Below are 24,139 nucleotides of genomic sequence, written 5' to 3' on the forward strand. Positions count from 1 at the left end.
CCAACATCTGTTCAGCCTGCCCAGCAGACAACACAGTTCAGCCTGCTCTGCACCCAACAATAACCCTATGTGCATATATGATCACATGACTATATAACTCTACATCATATAAACCAGAAGAATGAGAAGATATAAACCATTTATGTATGATGTGTTCTACTATCATGTATAACTAATTAGAACAAATTTTAAAAATTTCTTTAAAAGATGATAGTAGACAGTGGAGCTAACAAGTCTCTTGGCTCCATAATTACAATTTGAGCTGAAAAGGGCATTTCTTTGATTCTTCAAATTTTAGGAAAAAAAGAATACTTTCCCATTTTCTCTGCTTTACTTTTTTAAAGGGGAGAAAATGAAGAGCAAAAAAAATCAGCTATTTTGGGGGGCATGAAAGAAGAACTTAAATCTGCATTATTGTGCCCAGGAAAGGGAACAATCAGAATATGATTTCTATTTAGAGCAGAAAAATGGAATGGAGGGTCACGCTCTTACTTTAAAATCCCATGATGCTGACTCAAAGTTAAACCTGGCTGCCATCCATTTAGATACTTAGGAATGGTAACAGAAGTCCTATTACAAAGCAAACCCTCTTCCCATGGGAGCACTACACTGGGGCAAGTGGAGGTTCAAGAGGAACCATTCCTCTGGAGCAAAAGAATGTAATCTGCCCATGCCTTGCAGACCAATCCATTGGTTCCCTGCCAATCAGAAGGCTGCAGTGCACATATTAGGAGGTTCCCTTCTTCCCTCACCTTCTCCCTGATGCAAGTAGTTGTCACCGATTGCTGGGACTTTCCCAATCCTACCTTTTAGAGTACAGACCTCAACTCTCCTACATTTATGAAAAATTCTGGTTCTTCTTTGTCAACTGCTTCCCACCCACAACTAATTCCACTTTGGATCACTCTGAACCACATCTCACTGCCAGGAACACTTCATCTTTGGAAACCATGAGAGTTTTTTTCTGTCATTAGAATTGAAATCATAATGCAGTGATTCTGCACCCTTTCAGAGCATGTGCAGATTTAACCCTGCCTTGTATTTCAGGAATTGATGTACAACTGAAATGGACAAAATAATTAATTATTTAAAAATGTAAAAGAGTGAAAGAATTTAGCAGTTCTGTATGTTATTATCATTTTTCTCTCCAAGGATATAAATACCCTTTAAAAATGTATGTTCTCCATCCTTGTGTGATTCAACTAAAACAGCTCATTTAATATGGCTTATCATATTGAGTGCTAACATCTGAATACGTGAAAACATACAGGGGCCATATCAGATACACAAAAAACAAGAGTTCCCCACTCCACGGATTCACCAATTTACAGCTGGCCCTGTTACTTATGGGTTCTGTATCTTTAAATTCACGCTTTCTAAAAATTATTTGTAACCCCAAAAGCAACATTCAGAGGACTTTTGTGGTGACTGGTGGAAACATAGACTGCACTGAAAACTCTTGAGTCACCTGTCCCACGCACACACCCCCAGCTGAGTGCCCCCTGTCACTTTACCACAACTTCCAACAGGACCACCGCCTGGGGGGCAACTCGCCTTCGCCCAGGGCATCACTGCCGGCCCTTCCTGCCGCTCCACACAACAAGCCCCACCGTTACTCCCTGAGGGGTCCGGATGCTCACTTCACCTGTCCAGAATCCAGGCACGAAAAGGCTGCCATATGCTCAGTTTCGTGAGGGGGTCGCGGCGGACCACGCCCAGCGCTGCCCAGGGGCTGAGGCCGCACAGAGGCAGCTGATCCCCTGAGGCGTAGGGCCGTTTCCCTACTCACAGGCAGCAATCTCGCCCGCGTCCTTCCACCGCTTTTCCCCGTGTGGACGTGTGGACCGTGTCCGCAGACCTGGGGGTCACACAGGCAGGACCCCACCGGCCACTCACCACACAGCAGCCCTCCGCCTGCACCTCCTGGGTTCTAACACCACTATGGCTTCCTTTCTCTTCAGGAGACCACGGCGCTCCGCCCACCTCAGCCTCGCTGCCCCTCCACTGATTGGCTAGGAAGAGGCACGTGGTACGACCCTGGCCAATGCCGAGTGAGAAGCCCGCTAGGGATTCTGGGAAAGGGCTCCTTCACCAGACACTCCTGAAGTGACACATCCTTCCACCGGATGTTGTCTCATGGAAATGCAGGAGGATTGCCCCAGGTTCCAAGAACCTCCAGGGAGCTGGCCAGGGCCTGGCGCTGTGAGCTGGGAAGGATGGAAGGAACCCAGGTGCTGCCTGGGCCCTGACCTGGAGAGGCTGCTGGACCGGCTCTGCCGGAAGGGCAGACTTGGAGACCTTCACCGTTGTGAAGACCATGTTCATGGTCACCACTAAGATCATGCCAAAGACCCCAGCTCAAGGGCCAGTGCTCAGAGGGCCTCCCTTTAGGCTTGTCCACTCCAAACTTCCTGTACCCTTCTGGTGTCCCTCTCCATCTATGTTACTCCACATTCCTCTAATTTGCTGTGCTTGCCCCTGAGTACACACTACACGATTTCCTTATGCTTGGTATTGTTGCATGATTTACATTATGTAGATTGCACCAGATTGCTCTGTTATGCTACATCATTTGCTTCTCAGTAGCTATTCTTGGAATGCTCCTGGTTGATTCTTATCCCTGGACTCCACCTGAAGGTAATCTGCCTGTGGTCCTGGACCTGTCTCCTCTTCACTCCACTGGCACAGTGCAGGGCGCGTAGAAAGCATTCAATAAGTAGATGCTGAATTTGTGACCAGGACACAACCGGTTCTTCTGGGTCCTGTTCCTCCCAGGCATCACCAAAAGCAGTGTGTGTCTTGGTGAAAGGGAAACAGGGGCACTTAAACGAGGTCTCATGCTGATGGCATAAAGAAAAATGAAAGTAATTTCAAAGGTCATTAGAGAAAACACAGTGGGAAGACACAAAGTAGGTAAGAAAACACAAAGCTGTTACATGTATGACCTTGGAGTCCCAGGGGTCAATTTGGCCTTTTTACTAGGAATTGAGATCCCTATATATGAAATTACACAGAGTACATGTGTATTGGGGCAGATGAATTTTAGGAGATAAATGATGAGATATTTATGATGAGATAAAAATTAGAATCAGATTTCCATCATTTTTCTAAATGATACCTTCAAGGCTGTCTGAGCCCCAAGAGGAACATTGAAAACCAAATGCTATCAATCCTAATATAAGAAGAACTGAGGACAGGATTGGAAACAGACAACTTGTGTCACATTAATCTATAAGCATGTGTAAAATGGCTTGTAAATGTCATCTTAGGAAACTTGCCTTTAGAGGTTAACATTTTTACTGTCAAATTACACTTTTGCAACTACATTAGTCATGAATAAAAGAGACCAAAGGGGATTCTCCAGATGTAAAGATATCTCCTTGGGGATCTTGTAAGACATAATTTCCTTCATTTTCTGTTTAGGAAAGCAGCAGGAATTTCATCTGCGTCACCAGTCCTCTGTGTTTGCCAAATTGTCGACCCATTGGTTAGAGATGGGAGACTGTGCATTAAACCTCTTCCTTACGACACCTCCCCCAACCCAAGAACTGTGACACTAAGTTAGAAGGAAAGAACACTACAGATACAGGTAGTATGTTGCTCACAAAATTCACAGAATATATTGAAATTTTATACCAAAACAGACAAAAAGAAAAACCTAGTCAATTGAAATCTGAACCAAACACTTTGTATATACTACTGTTTAGCAAAGTATACTCTAAGGTACAATAGATCCCAAACTATTTAATTTACCTTGAATTTTTGCCAAAAAATAAAAAGGAATAATAGTAGCTATCATGTATTTTTTATTACATAACAATTATTTTCAAAGATTTACTTAGAATCATACCAATTAGACTCTCCAAATATTCTGTATATGAGGTGTTTTGTCCCTATGCTACAGATGGAAAAACTGAGGCCCAGGTTAGGCTGCTTCTCCAGTGATCACAACGGGCAGATGCAGAGTGTGGGTTCACACTGGGGTCTATGTCAGAGGCCTCCTAGGTACAGTGTGTTGCTGCCTTGCTGCACCCCACATAAGGAAAATGTGGCCTTGCCTCCAGAGGACCATAGGCTGATGGGAAAAGGCAAGACCTAAATGCACACATGGGGACCTTTAACCAACCTTGCTGAGATATAATGTATAATTAATATGGTACATATGTTTAAAGGGTACAGTCCTATGAATTTGATGCTGTACATACCTATGAACCCACCCTCCACTCAGAATATTCCTGTCACCCTGAATGCCTCTTTTCCATCCATCACTCCCTGAGTTCCTGGCTCTGTGTAACTGCTGATGAGCTTTCTGCACTGTAGAATCACATGTGCACTCTGTGCTTACGAGATGCCCAGGTCTTGCTGGCTGCATTCAGTCCATCCAAACAACAAGAAGGGGCTGCTTAATTTGAGGTGCCCATGACATCTCCTGCCCAAAGAGACTCTCTGTCCCTCATCCCCCACCACTGGACCACCTCTATAGAGGAAAAAAAAGGAAGAAACAAAAAAGCTACCCAAATTGCATTCAGCAAAGCTTAATTCTACCTTTTTAAACAAGCACTGCCAAAATGGTGCCCCTTATCAAAACTATGCCATCAACCAAGGCCCAAGGTTAGGATTTGGTGCAAAGCTTAGCATGTACTTGTCTATGGGATGTCTTCGTTTAAGCACTTTATCCCTTCACAGGGAATAGTTAAAATGCACTGCCAATATAGGTTTATATGAGAGCCCCGTACTTCACATGCATCCCATCGTGCCTGGAAAGACAGTGTCCACCTGCTGAGCCCAGCAGCACATGGTGCTGCTAGCATCCTGCACAGTTGTGACCAGGGCCCTGGGCTTCTGGGGAGCATCTCTGCAGCATAAATGCCACGTGCCACATGCACAGGTGCAGGGGCCACGAGCTTAAGTCTTCAGGGTGGGTATATAGATCAGCCACATAAAAGACAAATATTTTGCAGGATTCTAAATCATAGTCTCAGAAAGAGAGGAATATTGAAGGATAGAATTATTTGTGTTTTTCAAACTTGTTTTGAAACTACTTTTGTGGGGGAGGGATTGAAGATTTAACCCAGGAGTGCTCAACCACTGAGCCACCTTCCCAGCTCATTTTTTTTTATTTTTTGAGATGGGTCTTGCCAAGTTGCCAAGGCTACCCTTGAACTTGTGGTCCTCCTGCTTCTGCCTCCCAAGCCACTGGGATTACATGTGTGTGCCACGACAACTAAATGAAAGGTTTTTTTTGTTTGTTTGTTTTTTAAGAAAAGAAACTTTTGCAAAAAGAATAGTGTGAACTGTGAACTTGTAAAAATCAGAAGCTAAGAATTTTCATCTCTGAGATTTTAGGAAAAGGGGAAAAGTAGCCTCATACCATCTACTCCAGGTCATAGGAAGGCCCACGCTAGACACCTGGAAGGGCCAAGAGAAGTCTGGACACCCACGTTCACACTCACAGTGAAGACTTCCAGGGAGGTCCAGGAAAACAGACCCCAACCAGGGTCAGAGAGGAAAGCCTGGTGCTCAGGCAGGCTGTGATGGCCCAGTCAGCCATCAGAATCCACCCCTTAATTGACTCTGAGTGATTTTGGCATGGGAAGTACTGGTTGAATCCTGGCTATAATCCTGGTTCTGGCTGGTCTGAGAAGGAGCCCCTGGGGTGAAACTACAGGGATTCTTACTGTAAATGACTTGCACGCCTCCTACACATCCCTCGAGACACAACTCCAACACCACCTGCTCCACGAAGTCACTATGGCCTGTCAGCCCTCACTCTCCTGTCCCCATTTCACTTTGCACACAAGTTTAAAGGAACATTTCTAAATCATGACCATTGAGGCTAAAGGTCAGGCCCAAACTATCTATGCAGCTGTAGCACCAGGCAGCACAATGTGTGTTTGTAAAGTAACAAGATTAAGTTTCTGTGAGGTTTGAGCCAATGGCTTCTCAGGCCAAGTCTCCCAAAGTTCGGTTGTCTGTGTGGTGTGGTCACCCACTCAGCCACGTCTCCACATCATAAACAACTTGATTTCCCACTGGGAAAGACAGCCAGCGAGGCTTTGAAGTAAGAGCAGGAGGAAGTCTGCTGGTGACATACCCTCAATCTCCCCATCCCTCCAAGGATCCCAGAAGGAAGTCACTTGCTGTAGGTTCATAACTTTCAGAGACACAGCTTGCTCCTGTCTCCCAAGCTCACTTAGGTTGGGAACGACCAGTAATAGTTCAGTTCTGCCCACCCAGTTTGGCCCCCAGCAGGCAGGCGTCTGTGGGGGGTGGGCTCCTTGCACTAAATGCATCATTTCCTGAGGTACTTTAGAAACAATCCGATAGCTATTTGTTTTACGTCCTACCAAGTCTCATGTTCCGTACCAGAAGTGGCACATGTGCCAAGCTTGAAGAAACATTGAAGCAATATCTATAGATGGATTTGCAAGGCCATTTGCAAGGCTGAGGAACACCATCCAAAAGGTTCAAAAGGGACTGTCAATCAAGAATCGTATAGGCAGCAAGATTATTTCAAAATGAATGCAAAATAAATACATTCCTGAAAGTTCTTCAAGCTGAGAGCAAGTTAGCTATATGGTACTTTGAATCCACATTAAAAATACTATTGAAAGTAATTGCCTAATTATAAAAGACAGTATAAATGCGTATTTGTTTTCCTACTTTAAACTGATTTTAAAAGCAGTTATCTCAAGCAGTATGTATATAATTGTACTGTTGGGCCCAAACCATGTAGAAATGTAATATGGTGAACAAGAACAGGAAAAAGGAGGTAGGCAGGAGCAAAGCTGCATGGAGTGGGAGTCTGACACCAAAGGCTGGAGCCACAGAAACAAACCAAAGGAACAAGCCAAGATGGTAAATAAGGAGGTTAATTTTAAAATTATCCAATTATGGACCTGCTCTCCTGCTCTAAGCTTCTATATGAGTCATAAATTACATGGTAGTAACAATGCACTGGTATGCTTATGACATATTTAATATGCACAATAATAATATCACAAAGAGGGATAAGAGTTATACCGAAGTAATCCTTCTGTACCTCAAAGGAATTATGACTACAAAATTCTCAAGTTGATCTGGTAAGATGTGTACAGAAATCCTGTAGCAACTACTAAGAAATTAACCCTAAAGTAGTTTAAAAAATCATTAAAAGAATTAAAATATCACACTAGAAAGTGTTCAGCTAGTGCAAAAGGAATTGGTAAAAGTGGAAGAGAGAAAAACAATAGGAAAATAATACACAAAAAGTGTACAGAAGAGGTGATCAAATATATCAATAGAATGTTCCTGTGAGTTGGTTTGAAAGCCCAACAGAGAGAGATCATCAGACATGATGGAAACAGGAGGTCCCACTATGTGATGCCTGCAGCAGAGGCACCTATGTCCAGAGATGAACCAGGTGGAGGGGAAAAGGGCAAAGGCAGGAGCTGTGTACACACCACTTTACGAAGCCTACAGCAGCTATCAACGGGAGACAAGTCGATTCTGACAAGAAGGGACATTGTTATTAGTAAAACTGTCAAGATATTAGGAAGAAATAGCAATTATAAACATTAGATCTGAATTAGTGAAACTGATCATAGAAAAACATAGAGAAAATACACACAGAAAAGAATTGGTACATTAAAAATAACAAAATAGACATTAGGTGGGCTGGGGTGGTGGCTCAGTGGTAGAATGCTTGCCTAGCATGTGTGAGGCCCTGGGTTCAATTCTCAGCACCACATATAAATAAATAAAAATAAAGGTCCATTGACAACTAAAAATAAAAAATAGATATTTAGTTAGACTGACAAAGGAAAAGGGAAAGAAGACCTAAATAACTAAAACCAGGAGTGAAAGAGAGAACATTATTACGACACTTAAAGAAAGATAAAGGGCTACAGATGGACACTATGAATGGTTGTGTGTTAACAAATCAGAAAACCTAGAGAAAATGGACAAGTTCCTCCAGCTGACTCGGGGTGGAATCTAAAACCTGAACAGTCCTGCGACAAGCACAGATGGTACTGGTGATCACAGGAAGAAAAGCCCATGCTCAGGTGGCATCCCAGTGAATTCACCAAATGTTTAAAGAACCGACACCAACCTTTGACAAACTCTTTCAAATAATACAAGAGAAAATCTTTCCCGATTCATTTCATGGGGCCACTTTTAGCCGGATACCAAAACCAAAGAAAAGTAAAAGTATTCAAGAAAATAGTCAACCGGATCCAGGAATATATAGCAACCTATATGAAGACAGTGCACCATGGCCAGGTCAGATTTGTCAGAAACGCAGGACTGGAGTGACATCAGAAAACTTACTGAGGGAGTGCCCCATACCAATAAGGAACAGAAGCGCACCAGCATCTCAGTCAAAAAAAAAAAGGCACTTGACAACACCTAAAAGCAACTGTGTCAGGGATGACAAGCTAGGGACAGAAGGGGCTTCCTGGCCCAGATGAGGAGCACCTGCCAAAACCCACAGCTAACATCAAACTTTGTGGTGACCTTGGCCACAGTAACACACTGTGGTTCCCTGGGGGCACCCTCCTGCCAAGTGATTGGTTCAGTGCTAGCCAATGGCATGCGAAGGCGTTTGCTGAGGGCTTCTGGGAAATGAGCTCCCCCTGCCCTCCTGTGACCTCCAAGAGTTCCTGCTGCTCTGTCTGTGGTCCTGGGACCTGAGGCAGGACCAGCTGCAGCGGGCTTTTGACCAAGTGGTGGGAAGCCGCCTGGGCAGGGGAGAGAGCCACAGGGAAGCCTCTTCCTGAGGGCGGAGGTGGAGGGGTGTGAGGCCAGCAAGTCCTCTGCCTTTGTCCCCAGTTTGCACACCTTGAAGGGAATCAGCACTGACCTCGAAGCTTGTCTTGCCTGGAAAGTGCTTGGGCAGTGGAGGGCTCAGTGACAACTAGGCATTTCTGACCACGTGAGTGAGGATGCACAAGTTACAAGGCACAGACTCCACTGAGAAGAGAAGGGCGGGGGTGGGTCTTACTAAGGTGGGAAAGTGGCAGAGCCTCAGCTGCAACCAGGAAACGTCCCGGCCCATCTCTCTGCCTCTCGGCTTCTTAGCTGCCCCTTCTCACTCTGTGGCGGGACTGGCCCTGTCCTTCCAGGCACTGGCAGACACTTTATGGGGACCTCACCTGTTAGAGCAAAGCCCAGGCTGACTACTTCAAGTCCTGGGAGGGAGAATGCGCTGGGTCCTGCTCAGGGGGTGAGCAGCCCTTAGGCTGGCTCCTCAGGGACAAGCCACACAGGGTAGGCATGGCGAGCAGCCAGCCCACAAGTGCAAGGAGAAGTGAGGGAAGCAATTACCAGAAAGAAAGGGGGAAAGATAATATCACCCTGGGCAGATGCCCACAGGTGTCTCCTGTGTTGGTCTAATTAAGTGAACGCGGTTGGCACACTGGCCACTTCCTCATCACGGGTGATCGACACCATGTTCACGGGAGCCGAGGACCACCCAAGCAGTGTTTCCCACTGTGTCCTCTGTAGGCCAAACTGCGCTCTCCCTCGCGTGGCTGACCACCTGTCCCCGCCCCTCAAACAGATCTGCACTCGTGCCTTTGTCCTTATGGTCCAAGGGGGTCAGAAGGCATGACAGGCTCAGGAGCATCTGTCACAGAGCCTCTCTCCTGTGACCTGGTTATGAGCTCATGAGACCACAGTCATGATTAGGAAGCAAAGCTTTCCCCCCAAGGGCCAGGCATGACATTCCACAGTGCTCTTCCCTGTTCACGACACCCACTTCAGAGAGGGGACCTTGCCTCCTCTGGGGGAGTGTGCTCCTGGGAGATGTCCCCTCACATCACCGGTTCCTGGCAAGAGGAAAACCCTGCCCCATAAGCACCTGATCAGATGTTTGATACTTTGTCCTTTCACAGAATGATGTGGGACATGGGACAGCAAATACCCAAACACCAACAATAAATAAGTCAGCACATAAACATCACAATGTCAACCAGAGCTAAAGGTATGGGTGACAATAAGGAGATGGCAGAGAGGGACTGGGCAGGACTGGGCAGGGGTGAAGGAAAGCGTGGACCACGAGGATGGCAAGGTCCTCTTCACCCTGAATCTGCTCAGCCTCGTTGCCCCGTCTCTTGCTGGTCTGAACCATTCCAGGGTTCTCATTGGAGAAATGAAGGGGATTCTTCAAGGACCCTTCCTCCCTTTCACTCATCCCTCTCTCTGTTGCCAAAATCACCTCATTTTCAGTTAATTTCTAAAATTCTCACTTAATAAAATAACGTCCTCCAGCGATGACAGGAGAGAGCCCCCAGCTCCTTGCCGTGGCTGGAGTGGCCACCCCGACCCAGCCCCCACCTGCCTCCCAGGCTCACGGCCATCTGGTCTCCTACTCCCCTGCATCTCTGCCTTTGCTGCCTTCTCCTGCCAAGAGGACCTGGCTGTTCTCAGTCTACCTGGTAAAGCCCTCCGTCACCATCGAGAACAAAGCTAAGCTTCCCCCTGCTCACAAGGAGGCTCAAGCCCCTGTCTGAGCTTGCTTGTCCCCCACACGTGAGTGCTGAGGGCAGCCATTGGTAACTTAGAATATTGCCTGTATTTCCAGATTTCCCAGACTCATCAGTTAGGTCTGGAAACACATTTGAATTTCTAATTTCTAAGCAAAAATGTTTGCAGAGGGGCTCTTGTCTTGTTGATGTACCCAGCAACCCTAGCCCCTTCCTTTGTCCTAAGATCCTGCCTGCAAGATGGGCAGGTGACCCAGGCACGCCCATCCGGCTCCCTGAGGATGCCCGCACCACTTGGCCCCCAATCCCACCCCAGCCCGGTTCCCACCACTGGCCCCAGCACAAAGCTGAGGAGTTGGATCTTTCTCAACTGGCCAGGACGCTGCCTCAAAAGTTTTGAACAGGGAGAGTGAAAGATTTTTCTCCTCCCTCCTTACAAGGCTATTCAGATGTGACCTGAGGCTACAACGGCTGTGGACAGGCTGCTCTGGGAGGACAAAGTCCTTGCATGGTAACAAGGACAAAAAGTGTAGTGAGCAGCTCTGTTCTCTGGCTGCTGCCATCACCAAGACCCAGGCCTCACACTGTCTGCTGGGACACCAACACACCCCTCTACTGGGGGAACTAAGTTGGACCTAGCCACTCGGAGCCACAGTCCTGATTATCACACCTTTGCCTCTGCCTCCCGAGACGCAGAGCTCAGCTCCTTCTCAGGGGACAGTGGACCAGGCCACCCCATGGCATGCCTACCAAGGCAGAGTGTGCATCTCAAAGGAAGCTTTTCATGGACGCTTCTCCTGCACTGTTTTGTTTCTATTCTTATAGATGTGACTCTCGGAGAGCTTCGCGCCCATCTGCCCTGACTCACTGAGAAGACTCCGTACAGAATCCAGCTCAGGCAGGCTGCGGGTGGCGCCTGTTGGCAGCCTCGGAAGGGCCTCCTCTGGCCAGGACACCACAGCCGTGCTCTGCTGTCAATGGGCCTGGGCCCTGAACTGTCATGGGTTGGGGATGGTCATCGATTTATTAATGATCCATGTTCTGGATTTCAATGACCAGGTGTCACCTCCGAGTCCAGCCTCAGGGAATTCCACCTCAATAGCAGTGGCCCTCCCCATGTCGACCAGCTGTGCAGCCGCACGCTCTCTCCACCTTCAGCAGACCAGTAGTCCGGGCTCCAAGCAGGACTGCAGTCTGCTCACTCGGTGCTGCCGACATCTCTCTCTAGGGCTCTGACTCACTCAGTACCCTTCACTACCCTTCACCACGACGTCCTCCAGCCTCACCTGTGCCCTCCCATGCCCTGTACCCCAGACACCCCCCTCCCAATTCAGCATCCTCCGGATTCACTAAATCTTCCCTAAATTCTACAGATCATGTCTGTGTGGGCAGCACACAGGTAAAGTGCGGATTCTGGAGTGATGCGAACCGGGGCTCCAGCTTCCCGTGCCTTCCTTCAACCTTCAGGGTCTGGACTCTTGACCTCTGTGAGCACTGGTCTCCTCATCTCTGCAGTAGAGGTAGAAACAGAGAGTCCCACGGTCCATTATCAGAACGCAGAATTTAGCCTTCAACGTAAAATTACTGAGGATATAAGAAAACTAGCCAAAGAGGAAACAGAGCAAATGATTAAACCGGCGGTTGACGCCTGAGTGAGGAGACAAGACAAATCGACTCACAGGAGGTGGGGGGAGGCCCGGCTGACCAACAGGGATAAACCCCACACGGGACAGATCAATTCAGGAAAGGCCTTCCTGCCCAGGAAAGCAAAGGGAGATGTGGAAACTCCAGGTACATCCCTTAAAATAACCAATAGGGGACAGTAAAACCTAGGTGACATTCAGGAAGACTGTGCACCCCATAGTTCTCAGACTGAGGAGCCGGGGAGGGCTCTTGCACCTTGAGGAGACAAAATGCTGGTTGGAACAGTCGGGGGTGTGTCTGCGCTGGCAGGACTGTCAGTAAAGCCTCACTGTTTGTGATACTTTGTGTCTCTTGGTCCGTTCTTTGGGTTTGGACAGGAGAGCATGTTTCTCATAGAGGCACAATTCCTGTTATCCAAAGGGGTTACTGTGACCTCTACTTGAAATAGCAAGTTTTCTATGTGTGCTTTTTGTCTCTGGCCACAGGACCTAAGAACTCTGCTGAAAAGAAGATCATCACCAGATACAGCCCCTTGACCTTGGACCTCCAGAACCATGAGGCAAAATTAAACCTCTTCTCTTTATAAAGTTACCTGGCCTCAGGTCTTTCATTATTATAACTAGAAGACAAACCAAGAGCAGGGGAGAGACAATATAATCAGAGAAGAGTGAGAAGATTGTTTGTGTGAGAAGTGGTCTCTTACTACTGACAGCCCATTCCTCTCAACAACGGGATGTAAGCAAGAAGCCTGGGTCTGTGAACAGGAGATCACATAATCCACTCCACCTGCTCCTGGAGGAAGCACATACCCTTGATTCCCACTGAGATAAAAGTCATATTTCACCAGCTGAATGGGCAGCAATCACTTCCAAGAGTCTGTAGCAGTCTAGTGATAAACATCAATAAAGCACTAATAAATTGCTCGAGCTAAACTTCATGAGTATTTGGGGAAAGCATGTGAGAGTCTCAGAATCTCTCATCTATGTTCCTCGCATCTCCTTGGTGCCAGGACCTTGGCTGCAAAAGGAGTTCCAGTCTTTCATTATTTTTAGGTTTGTTAGTTCCTCACATGAGTGAAGTTCTCTGTAGACCTTTGAGATATTTAAGAGAAAAAGAGGACACATCTTTATCTGCAGAAGGTAAGAATCATACAATCTCATTGGTATCTTTAAAATGGCCAATGTGCAGTCTAAGAGTGGGGAGAGAAGAGCCCACCCCAGAGATCAGCAGGGCGTGCTCAGGGTGAAGTCAAGGAGCACCAAAGAAAGCAGCCTGAGAGCCCTGCTCAGAGGCAAGATGGCGCCCTGTGCTCGCTTCAGGTGGGGTGACTGACTGTGGGGTTCAGGTACTGTGAGCACAGTATCGCATGAACTCATGCACAAGAAATGTGTGGGTGCCCAGTACCTACAAGGCTTTACAGAGTCAGGCTCCGAAGCTCACTTAAAATGTTCAACATCTCTAGCAAGTAGAGAAACACAAATTAAAGCCACACTGAGATTTCATCTCACTCCAGTCAGAATGGAGATTATCAAGAACACAAGCAATAAATTTTGGCAAGGATGTGGGGGAAAAGGTACTCTCATACACAGCTAGTGGGACTGCAAACTGGTGCAACCACTCTGGAAAGCAGTATGGAGATTCCTTAGAAAACTTGGAAAGGAACTACCATTTGACCCACTCCTCGGTCTATACCCAAAGGACCTAAGATCAGCATACTACAGTGATGTAGTCACATCAATGATTAGAGCAGCTCAATTCACAATAGCTAAGCTATGGAACCAACCTAGGTGTCCATCAATGGATGAATGGATAAACAAAGTGTGGTACATATACACAATGGAGTATTACTTAGCCATAAAGAAGAATGAAATGATGGCATTTGCCGGTAAATAGATGGAGCTGGAGAATATCATGCTAAGTGAAATAAGCCAATCCCCCCAAAAAAACAGGTTGAAAGTTTTTTTCTGATATGTGGAAGGTAAACCACAATAAAGGGCAGGGAAAATAGTAGTCTGTAGATTAGACAAAGGGGAGTGGAGGTAAGGGAAGGGGCGCCAGAAAAGGAAAGGCAGTGGGATGGGTGTGACATGATTCTCCTGTGTTCGTGTATGAAATCACCACCGTGGACCCCACTGTCACACACATCCACAAGAAGGGGGTCCTAACTAGAATAAGATACATTCCGTGCTTGTATAATTATGCAGAATGGATTCTGCTGTTGTGTTTAACTAAAAAGAACCATTTTTTTAAAAGAGCAGCCTTCCCAGGATCCCCTGAGAGTGAAGGCTGAGTAGGTCTAGACCCGCATCCCTGACTGCACAGCCCCCCTCTTCCATAGCAGTGCTGTCCTCTTCAGGCCTCAGGGAGTGGCCAGAGGCTGTACTCAGCATCTGTTTGTGGAGCAGCTGCTTGGTGCCAGGCTCAGTGGCAGGTGACCAGGATGCACTGAGGAGCCAGACGGATAGTATCCTGCCCCATTGGAGGGCTGGGGGGGGGCGGCACAGTCAGTCCACCAGCAGCAGGGCCACTGGAGGCCGACCATGGGAGAGGGCAGAGCAGGGAGCCCTGCATCTCAGGAGAGGGCCACACCAAGCTCCTGCTGCACCTTCCCTCTGGCACATCCATGGTGCCATCCGTTTGCACTCCCCCAGCCGCGCTTGCTCCCCAGGTGACAGGGAGGAGCTGGAGCTGGGGGTGACCGCTGGACAAGTCTGCTGCCCTGGGAACTCGGAGCTCCTCAGCTCACCAAAGAACCTGCTCCCAGAGCGTTTTCTTCTCAGCATTGTTAAATAACCAAAGACAGTACTAGTGCAACTTCCCCACCCTCCTATGGAATTAGGGAACAAACAAGCAAGAATTTTAACTTAGATATAAAAATTAAAACACAGCCCAAAAAGAGCTGGGCCATGGTGCTGTCATCTCCCACTTTATCAAGAAAAAAGAATTTTGAAATACTTCAAAGCTCTTTTTCTCTAAGAAATATAGAACATAGAACAAAGGACAAAACCCATGCAGTCATCTCAACAGACACAGAAACAAACAAACAGGATTGGAAGGAAAATTCCTCACACTCGATGAAAGTCGTGTGCAGAGCAACAGAAACTGCTAGAGTTAAACTTACTGGAGCCAGGAGAGCGTCCTCTCCCCAGGATAAGGGCTGAGGGAGGACACCCACTCATGCACTTGGTCAAGGCTTTGTGAGGGATTCTTTACAGGCAAGCCTAGCAGGGTGATTAAGCAAGACAATAAGCCACCCAGACAAGAAAGGCAGAAATAAAGCTCTCTTTACAGAGAACAAGGACTCCAGGATAATTCAACACGGAAAGAATGTCTTCAACGACAGAGAACAAATGGTGCTGAGACAACCGGAAAATCCATGCTAAACAGAAGAATTTAGACCCTTACCTCACATTCACAAAAATTAACTCAAAAAATGGATCACAGACCTAAATGTACCAGCTGAACTATTTAGAAAATTTTAGAAAAATATGTGAGAAAAATCTTGTGAACGTGGATGAGGCAATTATTTCTTAGGTTCTACAGCAAAAGCTTAATTCATAAAAGAAAAAATTATACATTGGATCTCACCAAGTGAAAATTTTATGCTCTTCAAAAGATGAAAGATCATGAAAGACAGGTCAAAGTCTGGGATGAAGTCTCTCAAATCATACCTGATAACGTCAATCACAAGCATTTTTAAAAATTTGTAATGGGCAAAAAATTTGAGCAGCACTCTACCAAATATCTGTAGGTGTCAAATAGCATGTGGGAAGACATTCCATAGCACTAATCATTCCTGAAATGCAAACTAAAACCAATATGGCCCACCTCTCTGAACCCATCAGAATAGCAAAAATTAACAGGACGATGACACCAAGTACTGGCACAACTGTGGAGGTAACAGGACTCTGAGATACCCATGGCAGGAAAGCAAATGCCACGCCCATTTCAGGAAACAATTTGGCAGCTTCCTAAGGAGTTCAACATGTGCTTCTGTGTATTTTGCTACTCTTCTATTCCTAGAGAAATGACTGCTTCAAGTGACAGAAATGACAGACAAAAGCTTGCATGAATGCTCCCAGCAGCATTAAACCCAACCAGGAGCAACCCAAATATCCATCCATGGGGACAAACTGTGATATATTCACACAGTGGAATACAGCTCAGCAGTTAAAGAAGAATTATGGAGACACATACCAGCAAGGATACATCTCAAGTTAATTACACTGAGGGAAAGAAGAGAGAGATAAGAGGGGCAATGAAGACAGAGATAACAAACATACTTTACCGTTTCATTTATATGAAACTCCAGAAAATAAAAATTAACTGTCAGGGAGTGATTGCACGGGACAAATGGAGAGGGGCGAGAGAGAAGGGATCATAAAGAAGCAAGAAGAAAGATCAAAGGCTAAAGATATCACTGCCCCAATTTGGGTGGTGATTTTGCACCCACAAAACCATCAAAATGTACCAAACTCTCCATTTAAACATGGACAGCTCATTGAGTGTCAGCTGTGTGGTCATGAAGCTGTTAGACAGGAAAACGGCAGAGGGAGGCAGCAGCCTCAACACATGGCCTCTGTGCCTGGACCCATGCCTGTCTGTGTCTGGGTCTCACGGCTCTGTGATCCAGTTAATTTATGAACTTTGTTTAGCTCCTCTGAGTTTCTTCTGGAAGCTCAGTGAAGCTGACACACCCTCCCTACCACCAAAGCTGCATGATGGGGGTTTAAATTGTGAATCAAGAAACAAAGCACAATGGAGGGCTCCCTTCCCTCTTACTGAACACAGAATAAATATGTCCCCAGGAGACACCAGACACTAGGGATTGTACCTGACCAGGCCTGAAATCTATAGCACAGTCACAGCCCCACGTCTCCAGCAAACCCCAACCCTGTAGCAAGCAGGCCTGGCCAGGGAAGAGCAGATGAGGGTCCCCAGGAGGGGGAGGGGGCATGGGCATGCGTCCTGGGCAAGTGAAGGCAGAGGTGTGCAGGTTCATGCGGGATTGTCCAAGATCTCCTTGAATCATGAAGAAACAATTCCAGGATGTTAGTTCTTAATTAGAGATGCCAAAGACAGAGAAGAACAAATGATCTAATTAATATTGAAATCATAATGAAGCTGACAGGAACAAAAGGTTGAGAAGGCAGCAGTGCCCATCCCTGGCCAACAGGAAATATATGACACGTCTCCAATTAGAGTGGAACAATGAAAGTCCAAATTACCAGCATAAAGAAGGACAAAATTAGGCAATAACATCCAAACCGCCTGACAACTTCTTCTGAGCTGCATGGCTCCTGGCAGTGCGTGAAGGAGGGAAATTCATGCCAGAAATAGAGTAACCGTGGATCTGGGAGGAATTTTTGTGGTGATCATGGACATGTGTATGCGCACAGATCTAAATTTGCACATCTATCAGTGCAACATTGACATATGATGGCTCAAACACTTTGTGACTTCCTTTAGATGTACATTCTCATTCAATTATTCTCCAAATTCACACTGGGACTTCATCACGCAGATCTAACAAACAGCAATCCAATTAGACATGCTCAGAATAGCTGGGCTGCCACTGGATGAAACCTTCACCAGAAGACACAGAGAGTAAAAGGCGGCTTCCCAAGGCCAGCTTACCTGGGCACCCCACCCCCCAGCATTTCCTTTAAACTAACCCTTGCCCTATGTCTGTGGCTTAAAGCAAGGAAAACATTTTTTTAATCAACTGTCTTTTGAACTTCCAAAAGCCCAGGTCTCCTCTAAGGGGCTTTCCAGGACTATTTTGATTGTGGTCCATTCTACCTCTATAGAAGGTAACTTTCCACCATATCATTATCATCCCCATTTGTAGATAAGGACCTGAGTTCACAGGAGTTAAGCCATTTGCCCAAGGTCCAGTGGTAAGGAAGGTGGAGTTAAGATCTAAACCCCATTGTCTGTCTGAATGCTTAACCAAAGAACTCACCACCTCTGCAGTCCTTCCTTTACATTGAACTGAAAATGGTCCTTTTTAACTGCCACTTTAGGAATACAAAAAGCACAAGTCTCCCTCTTCCACATGATGGCCCTTGAAAGACATAAAAGCGCTGTCACCACCTCACCCTGGGGCCTCTTCTTCTCATCACCAGGCTAAACACTCGCCCTTGCTGTAGTCTTTCCTCCTGTGATTTGATTTCAAGAACCCTTGGCCACCCAGACATTCTTTGGCAGAACACAATCTAATTTTCTGGTGTCCTCTTAGGGCCTGAAGGATGACAGAATGAAGTAGATCATTTGTTGCTCCTTTCTCTTTTTTGAGACCACAGTATGAGAAAAAACTCACTTTCATCTAAAATCTAAGATCGGAAAGCCAGCCTCCTAAGTATGACTTGAGGCGGCAAATGTCCCTCCACCTCCTTGGGGGAGACAAGATGGAGTAGTGGGGACTGTGGTGAGCTGGGGGTGCTGGCCTTACACAAAGGGTCTCCTCTACTCAACTCCAGGTGCAGCCCATGTGGGCCCAAGGCCCAGGACCACATGATCTCGTGATTTTTCATTAGAAACTGGAAATCCAAATTTCTGTGCCAATTTGTCCACTTTTACATGACCACAACAATTAAAGAATAAAAGCCAGTAAGTACACAATGCATGTGCACACAGGTGCGCATGCACACACACTCTAAAGCCGCATCCCCTACTTTCTTTATTTTTAACTTCAGAGTAATTGTGGACTTAAAACTTGACATTTATCCCCCCCAATCTTGCCCAATTAGGGTCAGGTTTCAGGTTTTTAAAATACTTATGCCTTCAGATTCTGTCCTTCAAAAGTCATTCCATCCCAGGTTGAAGAAGCTAATTTGTGCATTGCCATAATTTGCATCTTCCTGGATTCCCACTTCCTTGCCATCTCAATCCCAGACTCAGGCCACTGAATCCCCAGTGCATGAAGATCTTTGGGGACCCAGCGAACTCATCCTTAGGGCCCCATGGTGTTCCCTGTGCTGTGAAGGAGCGGCTGAGCAGCAGCCCCACAGATGGAGGGGCTCTCCTGAGGGTACTAACAACTGTGCCAACGTCCAGGGCTGACCCTGGTTTGAGGCTGAGGCCAGCACAGGGCTCTGTGGACACCTCCATCCATCTTAGAGTCACGGCAAAATTGACTATGAACATTAAGAGTGAAGCCACAGCCTGTGCATCACAGCTGTCTAATTAAGTCTAGCCCACGGACACGGGCAGCAGGGACCGCCAGAGGACCTGTCCTACTGCAGGGCTGAGCTTCGTGATCTGTGGGCTCCATTTCACACCTAGAAGAGTAAACAATTGTTTGCTAAAGAACTTGCTTTTTCATGAGGCTGCAATAGTTAATAGGCAAAACCTGTCCTCTTCCAAAACTGTATCTATCAGGAGGGGCAGAGGACATCTTTGGTGGGATTCATGAACTTGAACTTGAACTGGCCTCCCTTGGGTGGAGCTCTCCAGGCAGGAGAACAAGGATCCTGTGTGGGGCTCCACAGGAGGCTCTCAGGATGGGACTGAGGGCTTAAGGAACCCACTGAGGGGAGTCACTTGTCTGGGTCCATGATGGCATAAGCACACGGAGCCATCTCCATTTGCCAGTGTCTGCTCCTGCTTTCTGGAAGGCGGGGAAGGGTGAGGAGTGTGTGTGGCCAAAGGCAGCCAGGACAGCAAGTGGTCCATGTTTTCACCCATGCACATGATCTCCTGAGAGCACTTGGTCCCCTGAGCTGAGAAGGTAAGGCCTGGGCTTGTTCCATCTCCAGTCACCAGGCAGGGCCGTGTGTCCAGGTCTTAAGCTGGTCCAGCCTTCTTCTCATGGAGAATTAATGTTCCAAGCCCAGGAAACCACCGACAGCAAGCTTGAGTTTCCTACAGACTCCTTGTTTTTCACTAGATCTCACAAATACACCATTTCTTCTTTACTAAACTGTCTCTAGACCAAGACACAGCCTCCCGCAGGTCGCAGTAAAGAGAAATAAACCCCTCCGTGACCCTTTCTCCCTGGAGAACCCTGGAAGGCCTTCCTGTTGGCCATGAACAGTTCTGCTGAATGTCTGAACCAGAGCTGGGAGGAGGCAAGGAAGGGCAGAGCTGGGCATTGATGTCTTCTCCTAAAACATGGGGACAGAGTGGGCCCCAGGCCTCTCTCGGCACTCGGAGGAGGAAGGATCGTCCTCAAGACTGAAGTCCCTTCTCCCCAGGTCTTTGCTGCAAAAAGAAGCAGCAACCAATGTACTTAGAAAAAATGGGCAGAAACACCCAATTTAGCAGTTCAAGGAGAACCCTGTGAAGACCGTGGAAAACTGAAAACATGGGCTGCTTCCCGGCAGAATTTGGAGTCAGAAGTGTAGCTAATTAGAATGAAGCACACAGTAAAAGTGTCCCTTGGACAGACTCCCCAACTGAGTTATATGCCTCAGGTTATATTCAAATTAAAGCAGGTAGCAAAGGATGAGCTATTAAAAAATTTAATAGTCACTTATTTTAATGTTACTAACAAAAATTTAGTACATCAGGCTCATGAGTTTTATTATCCTATAATGAGACCAAATCTGTTTTTAAGTTTGAAACAGGGAGGCATTTATTAACACCATACACCAACCAGCGGGGCCAACCAGCCACTCTAAAACAACAAGGCAGTTAAAGAAAATATATTTAGTAAATAAAATGATTGGCACAGAGAGTTGGTACCAATTGAGATGGTTGGGGACTGTTGATGCTAAGAGAACAGCACCCTGTGAGGAAAGAGAGGGAGGAGGGGGAAGGAGATGGAATTGAGCGTGGGCACAGATTTGCCCTTGAGATTCAGGCTTGGCAGAGGGGAGCAGCTCGGCCACCCACAGATGCTGTCTGACCCAGGTGTCTCTGATTCAGCCGTTTGCTGCTTAGTGAGGTCACTCTGGCCCACAACCCTAGGAGCACAGGGTGCTCACCAGATCTGGAGGCTGGGACACAGTGAGCCATGAAAGCCATGTGCACTGGGAGACAGGCAGACAAAGCTGTCACATACCTTCATGATGTCCTCATCGGCCGACCTGCACTCCACAGCCTCTGACACATCCACCACGGAACCGTCCTCTTGAACCCCCATGACTTTGACAGGGACCGAGATGGGCTTTCTGGTGAGAATGGCGGTGTTCAAAACCTCTGTGTCCTGAAGGAGAGAAGAGGTGCCGGTGAGCGAGCTTGGATCCCAGGGAGCGGGGTGAGGCCGGCCAGCACCGCCCCTGCCCTAAGAGCCTGCAGGGATGCAGCCATGTGAGGTGGGGTCCAGCCAGACTGATGGCCACACCCGGCAGCCAGACCCTCTCCTGGCACCCAGCCTCTTGGGGAGCACCGAGCTGCTCCCTCCTCCACCTCCTCCCACAACCCGTACCTCCTGCATCTGTCAGGCTCACACCGGCACAGGATTTCTCCCCAGCATTCTCCAGGGCTCAGTCTGAGGGTCCTTTGGGTACTGATTGCCTGTTCTGGGCTTAGTAACACAGGAGCACATGCTTCATTTTTGTTTCAAATGAAGAAAGACAATAGCACAAAGAGCAAAGGAGAACTCGTCACATCATAAACCTCTGCACACCTGGGCTGGGCACCGTGGCCCCTCTCTCACCTCTCTGGACCCCAGAGATTCCCCTGCAAACCCTGATGACCCCTGGGGGCTCATGGGTTCTGTCTTTCTAATTCATCTCCATCTGTCAACTTCCTGCTGTCGCCTCTCCCAGCTCCCCTGCCCTCCCAGCGCCTCTGGCCTGGACAGCTACGCTGGCCCCGGGGTTCTCCCTGGGTCTCTCTTCACAGGGCTCAAGATCTCCAATCCAGACTATCTCTCTGCCAGATCAAAATGCCTGGAAAGTGCCCTACTCTTCTTAAGATAGGGTCCCGCTCACTGAGGAGGGCCATCTGGGCCTTGCCCACCTCCCCATCCTTCTCCTGTCCCCTTCTCTCTGTCCCCTGCACAGTCCAGCCTTCTCATAGTCTGGGCAGCTTCTGCCCCACGTTACCTCCCATGCAGAGGTTCCCTGGTCTGCAAACAGGGACAAACAAGCCCCTACTCCACAGGGAGCTTATGGACATTGAACAGGCCATCTGTGCCCACCTCAGGGCAGAAGGTGCTGTGAGCACAGCCCTCCATGCAGCTGCTATGGTGGAGCTCAGAATGTTCACTCAATGAATGAGCTAAAGAGCCACTTCAAGGCTCACGCAGGGACCACGGTGGAGAAGCTACTTCCACACCAAGCTGGAGAAGAAGGCCAAGCAGACAGCCGGCCACGGCTGCACAACTCAGCTCAGCAGTGGAAGTCCACAGCATTGGCTCAGCTCCCCCAGGAGGGTCCAACAGGCCGTCATCATCGCTCCTCTCCCCAGTCCCTGCCTCAGCCCATGCACTAGGCAGGTCCCACACTCTGTGTCCTCAGTCGGCCCCCCACTCTCCATTCCAAATCAGGAGAGGGGCAAGAGAGGGGGCGGGCCTTGAATGACAGCCACAGCGGCCACTGAGACTGAGCTACTAGGAGACAGGTGGTGTTCTAAATGACTGGTATGCAAATAATCATCCTCTGTGCTTCCCAACAACCCTCCCAAGATAGTATAAGTTTTAGTACCATTTTATACATGATTTGCTTTGCAGTGATATTAAGCCTACAAATAATAGCTACTTTTCAAGAGAAAACATCAAATTTGTAAGGAACATGTGGGAAATGTGGCAGCCCAATCCAACATGGTGGTAAGTCAACCTTCTTGTTTTGACATGTGCTCTTTCCTAGGTGTGGGTTTTTTGTTGTTGTTGTTGTTTGTTTGTTTGTTTGGTGCAAGGGATTCCACCCAGAGGTGCTTAACCACTGAGTCACATCCCCAGCCCTTCATTTTTATTTTTTATTTTGAGACAGAGAGTTTTGCTAGGTTGCCTCCAGTCTCATTAAATTGCTGAGGCTGGCTTTGAACCTGTGATCTTCCTGCCTCAGCCTCCTGAGCCACAGGGATTGCAGGTGTGTGCCACCACGCCCATCCTGGGATGGGGTCTTGAAAAGATTTCAAAATACTGTAAATAAGTTGAGCCTCTCTGAAAACCTAAAGTAGGTCCCTACATACCCTCGGCACATTGAGAAAGCAATCACCATGTCCAATATTACATCAAAACAATGATCTGGTTGAAGAAACTGCTAAACTTCCACCATCGACCACAGAACAAGTCTTTTCTGCTCCGTCTGCGGAAGCCCCAGGTCCGATGCCTACAGAGCATCTCCACACTCCTCTGTGGAAGGCACTTCCATCCCATGAGGGCAACACCAAGGGCAAAGTCACAGTGAGGCCATCAGAAAACTCTCTTCTCCATAAAAGTCACAAGGAAACTGGCAAACATTCTCAAAATAACGTTTCCTGGGCTCTGGAGATGCCCCAAACACTTGTACGACTGGGAGAGCATTTATGCAAGAAATAGAGGGCCAGGTCCTGGTCAAACACAGAGACCTTGGTGGCATTTTAACTTGAGGCCACTCCCCCACTCTCCAGCTCTGCGATGGCTTTGAAGCATGATGCCACCTTACCAGTAAAAACCAGCAGTGTGGGCACACAGAGAGGAGAACCCCACTGGAGACCTTTCCCACCTGCATTCCCAAACCACCCACGGTACACACCTTGTCTGTGGGTTCCCTGGAGCACCCCACTGGCAAGGCTGTATGTGGCCTGGCTCTGGGCTCATCTTCTCCCTGGAGATGTTTGTCAAAAGCAATTACAGGCGACTGTTCACCTGCACAGCTCTCTGAGGCATGGAGAGCACCTCATCAAATAGCTTAAAGGGGAGAGAAGGGCAAGGAGATGACCATAGGGCTTTGGAAGACTGCGATGTGTTCTTGGGAATGCATAAGTATGGCCATGCTCATCCAAGAGCTGTGCACGTGCCCAAAGTGAAGGCAAGTGCCAGGTGCCTAAGGAGATCCCATCACAGGCTGCCCGCAAGCTGGCCTGTCCAACGGAACGCCACTGAGTCATGAGAAGGATTAACTGACATAGACCACAATAGAGACGGGCCTTAAAAA

General features: G+C 47.6%; 1 protein-coding gene across 4 annotated transcripts in view; it reads right to left on the reverse strand.

Annotated features, from left to right (window-relative positions):
• Positions 1-11,123: 11,123 nt before the first annotated feature.
• Positions 11,124-24,139, reverse strand: part of LOC125614648 (transmembrane protein 132B-like) — a 44,855-nt gene continuing 31,839 nt past the window's right edge. Inside the window, exons 2-4 of one of the 4 annotated variants that reach the window (XM_048797569.1) lie at positions 23,738-23,809; positions 21,118-21,261; positions 11,124-11,975 (exon numbers count right to left, since the gene is read on the reverse strand). In XM_048797569.1, coding sequence (XP_048653526.1) covers positions 11,970-11,975; positions 21,118-21,261; positions 23,738-23,809 — 222 coding nt within the window. In that variant the 3' untranslated portion in view covers positions 11,124-11,969. Of the gene's footprint in view, positions 11,976-21,092; positions 21,262-21,483; positions 21,583-23,737; positions 23,810-24,139 lie in introns of those variants that run through there. The other 3 variants (XR_007345221.1, XR_007345220.1, XR_007345222.1) reach the window with 3 other exon arrangements.

The sequence above is a fragment of the Marmota marmota genome, unplaced genomic scaffold (assembly GCF_001458135.2).
Source record: "Marmota marmota marmota unplaced genomic scaffold, marMar, whole genome shotgun sequence".
NCBI lineage: Eukaryota > Metazoa > Chordata > Mammalia > Rodentia > Sciuridae > Marmota > Marmota marmota.